The following is a 14,509-nucleotide window of genomic DNA, read 5'->3' as shown; positions in this document are numbered from 1 at the left end:
CCGTCAACTAACAGAAGGCACCCACTGCAAACCTTTCTAAAGCAAAGTCCCCAAGAGGGGTACAGCTGTCAGGGCTCAACTGCATGGTGACAAGCAGCCTACCCCAGAGGTCAAGTCTAGGCTTGGAGGTCACATAGATATAAAGGCTAAGACATGCCTCTTCCATGACTGAGGCCCCTGTGGAAGACACAAACCAGGCTCAGCACCTCCAGAGCCCCCATCTTTGCACCCAGGTTCAAAACAAAGCCCCTCCCATGGGGCGGGAAGGGGTAAAATTAACTCTCAGTCACACCCAGGAGGTAACCAATCACTGACTGACGTGAGGTGGTGGGCATATCCTGCCTGGAGTCCAGACAGCTCCCATCCACAGTCTTTCCCCAGGTGCAGAAAGAAGGATTTCCTTGTCAGAAGGATCCCTGGAATAGAAGGCAGACACCCTTCTCCTGACCACCATCTCACATACTTGTCCCTTTCTGTGGCCCCTTCCATGGGTCTGAAGAGGAAAGACACTCAGAGTCATCCATTTGGGAACCAAAGCCAAGTTGGAAGAGAGGAATGTGCCAAGTACCAATGTTTGTTCAGAGCCCACTGTGTGCACACCTGATGCTGGACACTAAAATAACAAGATAGCAGGGGACACAAGGAAGAATCATGACACAGTCCCTGCCCAGGAGGAGCTGTGTCTCAAAAGATGTGACAAGTAGATCAAGCAGCTAATAGTAAAGAAAAGCAGTGCATGAAAAGTCCTTGACAAGAGATGTCCTTGTGGCCAGAGACTTGGAAGGTCAGGGCTTGATACCACTGAGAGGACATGGGCAAGGAGAAGACTGGAACCCAGAGGGTTGAGAAGCTGGGAAGGAGAAAACTAAGGAGAAGGGGATTATGTGGCTGCTCTGGGAGGGAGAAAAGTTGGGGAAACATAGAGCTGTTTAAATGGGACCTAGGGGGTAGTGGCTCCCTAGGTATTATGCCAAGCTCTCTCCCCAACCGCTCACAAAACCTTTCATAAAACCTACATGACTGGTCATTTTTGTGAAGATGGATTGATGCCAGAGTCAAATCACAGATGGAGGCTGGCTCTGGGGACACAGCTGGGATAGTCCAAGGGGGTTCAAGCACTTCTGGGCTACAGCAGGAAGTAGAGGTTGGCTTTCCAGGAGGAGGGGGACTGGGGGCTTGGTCAGCTGGGAAAGAGGTGCTTTGTTGGGCCTGGAATGATGGTGAGGAGAGATGGGGAAAGGCCCAGAGGGTAGGGGCACTCATTGTAAAAATGTAACCTGATGTGAAACTGTGATAAAACCTCAAGCCCTGGGCAAGTGAAAAAATGTACTGGAGTTGGGAAAAGGAAAGGATAGGATAGAGGTCACTGATTCCAATTTCTCCCAGCCTATGTGTCATAAATGTCACCTGCCTCACAAAAGAGCTGGGTAGATTATTCATCATCTCTCATTGAAGCTGATAAATAGCTCTGACAGGCACCCTGTTGCCAGTCTACCCCTCCGCTAATCTGTCCTCTGCACACAGAGACACTTGCATAAACTTTTAAAAAATCTGGCTCTCATTGCTTCATTCACTCTTATTTAAAGTCCTTCAATGACCGCCCCCCCTCGCCACCCACTAAAGTTAAGTCCAAACTCCCAAGCAAAGCACACAGCACCCAGTAACGAGGCCCTGCCCATCTTTCCAGCCTCATCCACAGTAAATTCCTCCTCACCCCTCATGCCCCATCACACTGAATGACACGCAGTTCCTCCAATGCACCCCACATTTTCATACTCAGGGCCTTTGCACATGCTTTCCCCAGCTCAGTTGCCAACACCCAGGAAGTCTTGCATGATCCCCATCCTTCCTGTCCCTGTCTTCCTGCAGGATCTCATGGCAACACTAGGCTGGCACTTGTCACATTGTATCGTCACCACGATCATCATCTATGTGTCCAACTATAACTACTGGAAGGAAAGGACAGGACAAGTCATACTCTTCTTTGTAGGCCAGCAGCCACCACAGTGTCTGGTTCATCTTTGCATGTAGAAAAGGTTCAATGAATGACTGAGTTCAAAACTCAAAAGGGCCCGCATAGAAAACACCCTCTGGGGAGACTTACAGCTGACACACCCTTCCTTCTCTGGGAACTGCCCCAGCCATTAACTGGACCACAGGTGGACACCCGACCCAAGCAGAGTCAAAAAGAGTCCCTCTCAGGAAAGTAGAAACGACCACAAGAGAAGCAAGTTTGTTTCTGGAACATAACGTGGACTCTTTGGAATTGTGGGGCATGCATAGCCTACCATTTAAAGTGCAGAGCGGAGAAAATCATTCCTTGAAAAAAGAAAAGGCATGGTGACATGCGTCTGTAGTTCCAGCTACTTGGAAGGCAGGGGTAGAAGGATCGCCTAAGCCCAACAGGGTGAGGAGGCTGCGGTGGCCGTGACCATGCCACTGCACTCCAACCTAGGTGACAATGTGAGACTTCAACTCAAAAAAGAAAGAAAGAAAGAAAGACAAAAAAGCAAAGAAAGTGGCCATAGAGAGGATTTCAGATGTCTTCTAGGTCTTAGTTTCATCCTCTCCTGAGACTATGATGGATTCCTGCCCTAGATTCTGTGAGATATCCTGGTTGACTAGTAGCCTGTGCCCTGCTTTGTGTTTGAATTTTTCCTGAGGTTTCTTTTTTTAAAAAAAGGAGGGGCTGGATTGCCTGAGCCCACGGGTTCGAGACCCACCTGGGCAGCGAGACCTCATCTCTACAATAAATCAAAAAACCAGCTGGGCATGGTAGCGCATGCCTGTAATTCCGGCTACTTGGAAGGCTGAGGCGGAAGGATCGCCGGAGCCCAGCAGGTCAAGGCTGCAGTGGCCGGCAGTGGCCACTGCACTCCAGTCTGGGCGACAGAGTGAGACTCCAACTCAAAAAAAAAAAAAGGAGGGGGGTGTTTAGATTCCTTTTTTTTTTTTTCTTTTTTTCTTTTTTGAGCCTGAAGTTTCACCCAGTCGCTCAGGCTGGAGTGCAATGGCACAATCACGGCTCACCGCAGCCTAGACCTCCTAGGCTCAGGCAATCCTTCCACTTCAACCTCCCAATTAGCTAGGACTACGGGCATGCACCACCATACCTGGCAAATTTTTGATTATTTGCAGTGACGAGGTCTCACTATGTTGCCTAGGCTGGTCTTGAACTCCTGGGCTCAAGCAAGCCTCCTGCCTCAGCCTCCCAGAGTACTGAGATTATAAGCGTGAGCCACTGCACTTGGCCAAGTATCATGGGTTTTCTGTCCCATACACAGTTCTAACCACACAGGCCAAGCTTTGCCTTCAGCAGGATGCCTGGGGTTTCTTCTCTTTAAAAAAACTTTTATTTGGGTACATAAAGCACACCCAGGCATAGATTAGACTAAATTGCACATACACATGCAAAACCAGCTACATAATTTGCAGGATCCAGTGCAAATTAAAATGTGAGATTCTTTGTTCAAAAAGCAAGAAAGAATTATCATAAAAGGCACTAAAATATAAAGCAAGCATTTTCCTTTCTTCTGCAGTCTCTCCTTTGACCTTTCATGGTGTTAATGTACTATGTAGTATCTTCCCGAGTAAAGAAAAATATAAATTATTAGCATGAATTTTACCATTCATTTTTCTATTGTGCGATGCCCATATGTAGAATTGCTGATATTACACAATCTGTTTCTTGGCTCCTTCCAGAGGTATCTCAAGCTGACCGGAAGAGATGAGCCCAAGTGTCCCCAGGCTTTCTAACTGTCCCAGGTAGCACTCCACCAAGGCACGGAGATTCCTTGCAGGCCAAGTGCAGACACTCATAAACCCCTGAGGGTCCTGCCCTGAGATGTAGGCCCAGCATGTTGGACAGCTGCAGGGTTTCCCCCTCCCACCAGCTGCCAGACCTATGCACTGTGTGTGGGCTAGGATCAGGGAAGGTGAGCCAGGTATCTCCCCTTCCAGTGACCTGGCTGCCCACAGCAGACAAGTGACTCCCAGCATCTTTAAACCTCTACCCTGGGGTGTGCCCAGGATCTGGTGGACGAGAGACTCAGCCTCCCTGAATTGTTTACTGAATGTGTCATGGAGCTGCCAGTCTGGGGCAGGGATGGCCACCATCATGCCTGACTCCGACCTTCCCTGCATGCACACCAAACCCTCTCCGGGGCTAGAGGGCATCAGTGCTCACTGGATGAGGTAGGGGAAGCTTGGGCCTCAGGGAATCAGGGGCCTGGGAAGTAGGTGCCCACGTATCCACTCATCCCAGGAAGGTAGATAGGCTTCGGGAGTCTGTACCATGTGCGAGCCAACGCTCCAGATCCCTGGCCTATGCTCCAATGTCCCACTGGATTTCATTTACAAAACACATATCCAAAGATGAAATTAGGAATGTCAGGGCAATGGCCACAGAGCATTAAACCCCAAGCGCGGGGCCCTTCTGAGCATGGAGCCCTGTGCAACTGTGCTTGTCATATGCCTATGAGGTTGGTCCCATACACATGAGGAAGATCTCTAGACCTCATTAGATAACTAAGTGCAGGTACTGAAGCTGAAACAAAAAAAGGAACACACACTTCACATGCATATTAAACTTAGAACCCCCAGATCTACAGGCCAAGAACACCATTCATATCTCACCCGAGGCCAAGCTTAAGCATCGACATCTTCATCCCAGCCTGCAAATGGTATGTGTAGAAAAACTGGATTTGATTTCTGAGCATTAATTTGGGCTTTATTCTAAAGTTAACACTTTATAATATGTTTAGCTATTCCAAGGGTGTTTCATGAAAAAGGAACAATATCAGAGCATCAAAGAGAAGGAAACATTACTGGTTTCCTTTGCCCAAATAACTTAAGACATTTATGGCTTAGCAGTTCAACCCAAGCTTCACTTCTGAGGCTTATATAAAAAACTTTCTGTTGGCATTAGCTCCAAACAAGGCCATTCGTATTTCTGGCATCTTCTGCTGGGCCGCAAGATACAATTGACTTTCCATGGTGTTGAAAACCTTAATTCTCTGATCGCCACTGTAGACCTCCACACCGCCAAGTGCATCCACAGGCAGATGTGCCTCTTGATCAATCTGAACCTCCACATGTTTTTGGGAAGCCACCATGTATTGGGGGATGGCCTTTTGCACGGCAACCTCAACCAGGGAGAGGTCCTGTGGCCTGCAGCGCACAATCACCACCGGCTCCAGCAGACGGAGCAGAGCCTGGAGCACTAGTTTGTCAAGCAGCCCCTGGTAGATTTCTGGGTCCTCCATAATCTTGTGGAGTCTCAGCTTTATATCACTGAGCAATTCTGAGATGAGGTCATCTTGGGCTCTCAGGACTTTTAGCCTTGCCTGATTCCTCATGGTGGACATCTGGATTCTCTTCTGCTGCTCTATCTGCTTCTCCTTCTTCTCATAATATTCCAAAATCTTCAGTCGTTGGGTTTGCACCAGGCGTCCCTTCTCGATGTTAAACTCCTCCTCAGCCTTGGCATCTATCTCCTCCGCTTTTTCATTGGCTTCCTGCTCAATGAAAGCCATCATGTGCTTAATCTGTTTCTGTATATCAATATCACTCAGGGCCATGGGTGCTCTTAGAAAGGGAGGAAAGAAGACAGCGAGTAGATTATTTGACTCCTTTGATTTAGGGGAGTTTCGGGAGTGTCTCTGCAGTTCCACTTCCTCAGCTGTGGCAGCACAAGAGAAGGAAAGAGAAAGTCAAAACCTAAAGAGGACTATAGAGACCACTTATACAGCCCTCATTTCACAGATGAGGAAACTGAGGTCAAGAGAGGGAAATCATTCTGTTCAATGTCATACTCTAGAAGAACGGAGGCTTGAACCTGAACCTTTGGGGTTCCATCCCTGCTACACCCACTGTCTTTTTGTCATCAAATAATATTGATGCAGTTAGGGTGGGCCTAGTCCAGAAACTCTCTAACCTGGGATGCTTAAGACTCAGCAAGTAACAGAATGAAAATACGATGATTATTTCCAACAGAATGGAAATATTCCAACAGAATGGAGATGGTGGTAATTAACTAATCATATTCCACATAAAGACATAAATGGAAAGTGTATCCACATTTTAGGGGAGAGGAGAGCTGGAGAGAGTCATAAGAAACTCATGATTAGACAGGATTCAATCCAAAGGCTGCTTGGAGGCAGAAGGGTTTCATAAGACTTCAAATGATACGAAGAAATACAGTACTACTAGACAGATAATGGTACCTTGGAGAGAGCTAGAAGGTAGGAGGGGTTAAAGGTCATCATTTTACTAAAAATGGTTTCAAACCTGGATGCATATCTGAATCACCTGGGGGCCTTTTAAGACATGCAACTTTCCAGGTTCCACCCCACACCCACTGAATCAAAATTGCTGCCAGTAGGGTCTGAGAATAAATATATTCTTTCTTTTTTTAAACTAGGAAAGGTAGATTTATTAAAGTGAATATAGATTGTGAAGGGCACAGTGGGCAGGAAAACAGTGAGAGTGTCTGCTGTTTGCTGCAGAATAAATATCTTTAAAAGATCCCCTAAAAGGTTCAACAAGCTCAGGAAAATCATGTGTGAACACAATAAGAATATCAACATAGAAATAAAAAAGAACAAAGCAGAAATTTTGGAGCTAAGGAATACAATAACCAAACTGAAAAAAATCACTAGAGTATTTCAACAGCAGAAGAAAGAATCAGTGAACTTGAAGATAAGGACATTTGAAATTATCTAGTCAAAGGAGCCAGAGTAAAAAAAGAATAAAAAGAGAAAAGAAAACTTAAAGGACTTATGAGACGCCATCAAGTGGAGTAGCATATTCATTATAGGAGTCTCAAAAGGAGAACATTGAGAGAAAAAGACAGAAAACTTTTTAAAGAATAGCTGAAAATTTCCCAAATCTGGGGAAGAAGATGGATATCCATATTCAAGAAGTCTAACGAACTCCAACTAAGATAAATCCAAAGAAGTCCACATCAAGATTCATTATAATCAAATTATCAAAAGTCAAAAACAAAGAGAATTTTGAAAGCAGCAAAAGAAAACAGTTTTGTTACATATAAGGGAGCTGCTGTAAGACTACTAGTGGATTTCTCAGTAATACCTTGCAATCCATGAAGGAGTGGGATGATATAGTCCAAGGGTTGAAAGAAAAAACTGCTAACCAAGAGTATTATGTTTGGAAAAACTGTCCTTCAAAAATCAAAGAAAAATAAAGACTTTCCTAGATAAACAAAAGCTGAGGAAGTTCATCACTACTAAACCTGCCTTACAAGAAAAGCTAAAGGGAATCCTTCAACTTGAAAAAAAAAAAAAGGGCACTATACAGCAACATGAAACCATACGGAAGCATAAAGCTCACTGGTAAGGTAAATATATGGGCACATACAGAATACTGTAATACTGTAATGGTGACATGTAAATCACATTTAATTCTGATATAGAAGTTAAAAGACAAAAGAGCAAAAAGTAATTATAACTATAAAAATATAAAAAGATGCAATTTTTGACAATATGGGAGGGTAAAATTTTTTGCATGTGATTGAAAGGTGGCCATACTTATATCTGACAAAATAGACTGTAAATCAAGAATTGTCACGAGACAAAGACGTTATATAATGATAAAAGGGTCAATTCACATGGAAGATAGAACAATTGTAAATATTTAAGTAGCCAACATCAGAGCACTCAGATATATGAAGGAAACATTGACAGTACTGAAGGAAGAAATAGACAGCAACAAAACAATAGAAATAAGCCAGTCGCAGAAGGATAGATACTAAAATAGATACCAGCTAAAAATAGATTGTTATAATTATGTTTTATATAATCCCATGGTTATCACAAAGATACCTATTAGAAGTTCCACAAAAGAAAATAAGAAAGAAATTGAAGCATGTTGCTAGGAAAAGAAAGAAAGAAAGGAGGGAGGGAGAGAAGGAGAGAGAGAGGGAGGGAGAGAAGCACAAAGGATTCGATCCAGGAAGGTCCTTAACAGATATGTGTGTGGACCAGACCACAAGAGAGGAAAAGAGGCACAAAAAGCTATGAGACAGAAAATAGTTAACAATGGCAGCAATCAGTCCTTCTCTATAATTTTTACTTTAAAAGTAAATGGAATCAGCACTTTGGGAGGTCAAGGTGAGGGGGTTGCCTGAGTCCATGGGTTCAAGATTGGCCTGGGCAACTTGGCGAGACAAGCCTGGGTAACTTGGTGAGACCTCATCTCTACAATAAATCAAAAAACTAACCAGGCATGGTAGCGCGTGCCTGTAATTCTGGCTACTAGGAAGGCTGAGGTGGAAGGATCGCCTGAGCCCAGCAGGTCGACGCTGGGGTGGCCATGAGCATGCCACTGTACTCCAGCCTGGGCGATGGAGTGAGACTCCAACTTAAAAAAAAAAAAGTAAATGGATTAAATGCTCCAATCAATCAAAAGACATAGGGTGACTGAATGAATAAAAATAGCAAGATCTCCCTATATGCTGTTTACAAGAGACTCACTTTAAGGTTAAGGACATACATGGGCTGAAAATAACGGGATGGAAAAAGATATTCCAGGCAAATAGTAACCAAGGAAGGGTGGCCACACTTATATCTGACAAAATAGACTGTAAATCAAGAATTGTCACAAGAGACAAAGATGTTATATAATGATAAAAGGGTCAATTTACATGGAAGATAGAACAATTGTAAATATTTAAGTAGCCAACATCAGAGCACTCAGATATATGAAGGAAACATTGACAGAACTGAAGGAAGAAATAGCAACAAAATAGAAGGAGATTATCCTGAGCGAAATAAGCCAGTCGCAGAAGGATAGATATTGCATGGTTCCACTTATATGAAGTATCTAAAGTAGTCAAACTCTATAAGCAAAAAAAAAAAATAGATGACAATTGCCAGGGACTAGGAGAAGTGGAAAATGGGGGCCTCTGCTCAACAGGTACCAAGTTTTAGTCATACAAGATGGAAAAAAATCTAGTGATTTATCATTTACCACCAAGTGTATACAGTTAACAATACAGTACTGTACACTGAAACATTTGTCAAGAGGGTAGATTTGATGTTACATGTTTTTTTGCCACCAAGAAAAAAAAAAAAGAATATCATCCCAGAACGATGTATCCTGCACCAAGGCTGGTGGAAAAACAACCCAGTGTTTGTGACAAAGACCAAGCCCTTGGGTTCAACATTACAAACTGGCATTGGAAATTTAAAAGAAAATTAATTGGCCCATCCTCTCCCCATTATTTTAGAATGTAGTTTTTAAAAAGCGTCATTTTTGTAAAGTGTAGAAAGCATTCCCTGTTCCTAGATAAGTTGATGTGACGGTTTCAAAAAAAGACTCTCTGGGTAACCCTGAAGATCACCAGCTTTGGAAGCTACAGTCAATGAAAGCAAAGAGAATGTGAGATCCAGGAAGCCCCAGGTTATGTGTGTAGAGAAAAAAACACACCAGATGAACACTTACTCGTCCCCTGCCAGTAAGTGAGAGTCTGCAGGCAGAATGTGGAACTTGGAACGCACACTGGAACCTGGCACTGTCACTTCCTTCTATGTACAGACGACCCTCACAGTCTGACCAGGCAGCTTGAATACAAAGAGCCAGGTTGTCACTAGGGAAGGCTGGCCAAATCTGCCAAGAGGAGGCCTAGAGGTATTTCCTTGGCACCCAGGCCACAGCTGGGGTTATCCTGGCACACTCAGAATCTCAGCAAAGTTGGCTCATGGTGGGCTTCAGCTCTGGGGTGGGCTCGCCTTAACAGATACATGTGTGGACCAGGAAGCCAGTTTGTTAATTTACTAACAAAAATACAGCTGTCATGTTGGCAAATCATGGCCTTCTTTCCCTGTATGTGAGTTGCCCGTGAAGACAAATCCGAAGGCTGTTCAATAAAAAACCAGCACAAGCAAAATGTACCAGATGGTCTTTAAAAGAGCCACACCTGCCCCAGGGGCTGCTGTGCTCTGGCCTAAGAGGGACGACATCGTCTCCACTCCCAACAGGGCTTAAGTGGGCATCACCAGTTTCCATGGCACGAGCTCAGCAGTCAGACTGCTGGAATTCAGATTCTAGTTCTGCACTTACCATTTGTATAACGTTGGCAAAGCAGCTTACCCTCGAAGCCTCATTTCCTCATCTGCATAATAGAAATAACGATAGCATCCACATCATAGGATTATCATGAGGAGTCAATGAAATAAGTGAATGTTTAGTGCCATGCCAGGCACACAGTTAATGTTCACGCTTGGTAGTTAGTGTTTGTATCATCATCACTACCACTACTACTTTTATTATTATTGTTATTATTATTATTTTTTTTGAGTCAGAGTATCACTCTGTCGCTCAGGCTGGAGTGCAGTGGCACATTCACAGCCACCCCAGCATCGACCTGCTGGTCTCAGGAGATCCTTCTGTCTCAGCCTTCCAAGTAGACAACAGGCACGCGCTATCACGCCTGGCTAATTTTTTATTTATTGTAGAGACAGGTCTTGCCAAGTTGCCTGGGATGGTCTCAAACCCGCAGGCTCAGGCAATCCATTCGCATTGGCATCCCAAAGTGCCAGGATTACAGGTTGAACCACCAAGCCTGGCCTATTTTTATTACTATTGTTATCTCTTCTCCTCTGATTTAGGCCTGGTTCCTATCACAGTCAGTCTGTGTGTGTACCGATGAATGATTCCATATTCACTCACTGAAGTGGAAATATTTTATAGTCTTGCCCCCTTGTGTTAAGTTTAGTAGTCCTGCCTGGAGTTAGGGAGCCCCCACACACCTCATGGCACCTTTTCCCACAGTCTTGGTTAGCCAGCCATATCCTTGGTGATAGTGGGGGAAGTTTCCGAATTGTAGGGCTCTGAGCTGGAGGTGGAGTGAAATCATCTCACAGCCTGTCACACATCCCTGTCCCTGAATCTGGCAGTCCTGAGTTCTCATGCCCCCTACCTGCACCCTTACCTCTAAACAGCTCATTAGCGCTGGGACAACTTGAAGGCAGTCGCAGGGTGGGGCAGAGTTAAAAGTCAGAGATTAAGCAAGTGTTTCTGCAGGAATGCATGTGCCGTGTAATGTGTCTGGCAGATGTAACTTCCAGTCTGTCTGGGATGGAGATTATGAGCCCACATGGGCCTGCGGCTTGAGCAAAACACAAAACAAACCAAGAAAAGTGAAATGCACATGTCTGCTCTTGCGCAAGGGCTCAGAGCCCCTCCACTCCACTGAGGCAGGCTGGCACTGTAAGTGGCATCTCCCTGTCTGTGTTTGCGGCTGGGGGCAGCAGGGAGGGCTCTCCAAGCCAGTCTCACCTCCCGTGGACTAACTCTTCCACATCAGGGCCCCTGAAACCCATTAGGCTCAGTCAGTCCCACTTAACGGCTTTGGCTCATACTGTCTCTTGGCTAAAATACCTGGCTCTGCTTTCCCCCACTTAATACTTTCACCCGTATTTTCAGGACTGATTTAAGCCCCACCACCTCCTTGACCTCTGGTCTCCTGCTCAACATACTGACTGCATGGCCTGTTTTCCAGATTCGATTCAGAGCTGGATCCAGTGTCGTCTGTATTTCAGTTATTTTTCTTCCTCCAGGAAACTCCTTGAGAATATGAATCTACTTCCTCAGACAGGCACTCCTTAAACATAAATCGATTGCATTAAGCACTTGGGGGTGGGAGGGAGGACTTTTTTGCCTTTTAACATTGTGAAATAAAATACACATTCGGAAAAGTACACAGAACATCAATGTTTGGCCTCATGGATTATTATGAAGCAAATATCCTATACCACCACGCAGGTTATAAAACATTGCCAGCATCCCAAAAAGCCCCTCCCTATGACCTTGGGGAAGGAGACACTTCCAAACTGGGGATTTTTGTATTCGTGGGCATAGGAAGAGGGTCCTTAGAGCAAGTGTGATTGGAAATGTCTTCTCGGGTCTTCCCCTGCCTGAGCCTGTGTGCATTCGTGGGAGGGACAGAATCCACATCACTGTGAAGGGAGGAGGAGCAGCAGGAGTGCTTGGTGCACAAAATGTGTCTATCAACCTGGAGCCCTGCCCAGATCCTGAGGTAACTATTCTTCATTCCAGCTGGGATTTGTAAGCAAGTCTGAGGTCAGACATGTCTGGGTGTAGGTTCCCTACCCTTAGCCAAAAGGGAAGCAGTTCCCAACTTGGGCCTCCAGACACTCGGAGGTACAGCAGAGTGAGGAAGAAAGGGAAGGGGGCTTTCCAGAGCTCAGAGCACAGGGCCCAGGAAGTGGTTGAGGACATTTAAAGGAATAATCTTCCTTCGGGGCATTTCAGATATTAAGTGTGTGGGAAGAAAACGTCCTCTTTTCTGTCTTTCAAGAAGTGTTTGTTGAACACCCACTACATGCCAGACACCGTGTAGGCACCGGAGATAGGGCAGAGAACAAGACAAACACCACCTCTGTCTCCCAAGCCCACGATGTAATGGGGGAGAGGAACTGTAAGCAGGTACTCACACTACAGTGTGAACCATAAGCAGGGAATCACATTATAGTGCGGTGTGTTAGGAATCAGAAAAGAATGAAGGGGTCCCATCCCTAAGCTCCCCTCCAAGTGCATCATGGGCTTTTTAAAAAACACATTGACCTGAAGATAGTTAAACCAGGTAGCGGGGGATTGGAGACCTTTTATTGGTAGCAACAGACACTAATGGAGAGAGGAGAATGAAGAATAAAGGAACATAAATCACTTTAGGAAAACTGAGACAGGAAAATGAGGTTTCAGGGCACATCAGCATTGTACCTCACCTGAAGGCAAGTCACCTGGAAAAGGTAGGAAGTGGAAGGTATTTATGAAGAAGAATGTATCCAAATAGACAAGAATCCATCAGGTCTTTATGGAGACTCAATTCTCAGCAATGCCTTGGGGTTTCCAGAGAGGACCCTAGTTTAGCAATGTGGAAGTGTATCTGGCATCAAAATGGAATGGACAAGGGGCACAGGTGGAGGGCCTGCAGGCTTCAGCTAAGGGACTGGCCCTATGGGCACCGGGTCAGACAGGCAGGGAGGAGTAAAGAGGGCATTGAAGGATCAACCATCACCATAAGCAGAAAGACAGTAAGATGGTCTAGACAGAAAGAATGCTGCAGACAAAGGTGCGGCGGTGGAAGGGATAGGAGGCCTGAGTAGAGAGCAGATGAGTCTGGCAGCAGCCAAGAGGACCATGTCTAGAAAGACTCTGGCATGCGACTGCAGAGGGTTGGAAATGTCAGCCTGCAAGTTGCGGCAATAGGTAAAAAAACATCAAAGGCTCTGAGCAGGGCTGTAACTTAGCCAAACCTGGGTTCAGAAAGAGTATCCTGGTGGTGGTGGGGCTAGTGAGTTGGGTTATAAGGCAAATGCCAGATGGAGACTGTGCATGGATGAGGGCTGGGAGGCAAGATGAGTCGGCTGAGAGTGGAAGGAGGAGATGTGGTCCATGAGCCAACAGGTGTCAGGTCTGAGGATTTGGCATCTAGCCCTCACAAGACAGAGCAGCTCAGTTCAGGGTGAGGGTGAGGATGTGGGTAAACAGCATCAGCCCCCTGCTCCCTGGGGAGCAAATTGGGGGAAGAGAGGGGAGAGAGGAGGGGGGGGAGAGAGAGAGAGAGAGAGAGAGAGAGAGAGAGAGAGAGAGAGAGCGCGAGCGCGCGAGAGCACATTTGGTCTGGAAATAACAGGAGACACCTGTAGAGAAAATCAGAAGTGCCTACAAAGCTTTGTCTCTGCTTCAGTTACATAGTTTTACTCCAAGAACTCCACCCCCAGTGGCAAGGCAGACTTGGTCAGGGCTGGAGCAAGCTAATGCCTCCAGGCAGGGGAAGAAGCATTTCTCCCAAAATGATTTGCATTAAGAATTCACACCTTCATTTCTCTGTCTAAAACATTTGAGGGCTGAGTTACGTCAGAGCAGTTGGGTTCTCCCCAGGAGCCATTTGCTTCCAAGTTACAAAGCTAAAAGTTTCCAATGATGGTTTCTCCAAAATGAAAAGCCCTTCAGTTCCATCTCCATCTAAAGGTGCAAACACTACCCAGGTCCAGGCCTCTGCCGCCCTAGAAAATGTGGAACTCCTGGGCTCAAGCGATCCTCTCACCTCAGCCTCCTGAGTAGCTGGGACTACAGGCACATGCCATTGCTCATGACTCATTTTTATCTTTATTTTTAATTTAATTTTATTTTGAGTAGTAGTCTCACTCTGTCCCCCAGGCTGGTGGGCAGTGGCACTCTCATGGCCACCGCAGCCTCGACCTGCTGTGTTCAGGCAATCCTTCCACCTCAGTCTTCCAAGTAGCTGGAACTACATCTGCGCATCACCATGCCCAGCTAATTTTTCTGATTTATTGTAGAGATGAGTTCATGCCATGTTGCTTAGGCTGGTCTCGAACCCATAAAGCAAGTGGGCTACAAGGCAAGTGCCAGATGGAAACTGTGCACAGATGAGGGCTGGGAGGCGAGATGAGGCCTAGAATTACAGGTGTGAGACACCTTGCCTAGCTCATTTTTATTTTTA

The 14,509-nt window shown here is 45.6% G+C and overlaps 1 protein-coding gene across 1 annotated transcript; it reads right to left on the bottom strand.

Moving 5' to 3' along the window:
- Nucleotides 1-4,849: 4,849 nt before the first annotated feature.
- ATP6V1E2 (ATPase H+ transporting V1 subunit E2) lies at nt 4,850-5,678 on the bottom strand. The gene has a single exon (XM_008071689.1). The coding sequence runs from the start codon at nt 5,577-5,579 to the stop codon at nt 4,899-4,901; it is 681 nt and encodes a 226-aa protein (XP_008069880.1). The 5' UTR covers nt 5,580-5,678; the 3' UTR covers nt 4,850-4,898.
- Nucleotides 5,679-14,509: the final 8,831 nt, after the last annotated feature.

Source organism: Carlito syrichta, unplaced genomic scaffold (genome assembly GCF_000164805.1).
Source record: "Carlito syrichta isolate Samal-C Ts95f unplaced genomic scaffold, Tarsius_syrichta-2.0.1 Scaffold314622, whole genome shotgun sequence".
Taxonomy (NCBI): Eukaryota; Metazoa; Chordata; class Mammalia; order Primates; family Tarsiidae; genus Carlito; species Carlito syrichta.
This window is presented reverse-complemented; position numbering and strand designations above follow the sequence as displayed.

Coding starts and splice junctions, on each gene's coding strand:
- ATP6V1E2 (XM_008071689.1), bottom strand. CDS start 5,579: ATGGCCCTGAGTGATATTGATATACAGAAACAGATTAAGCACATGATG.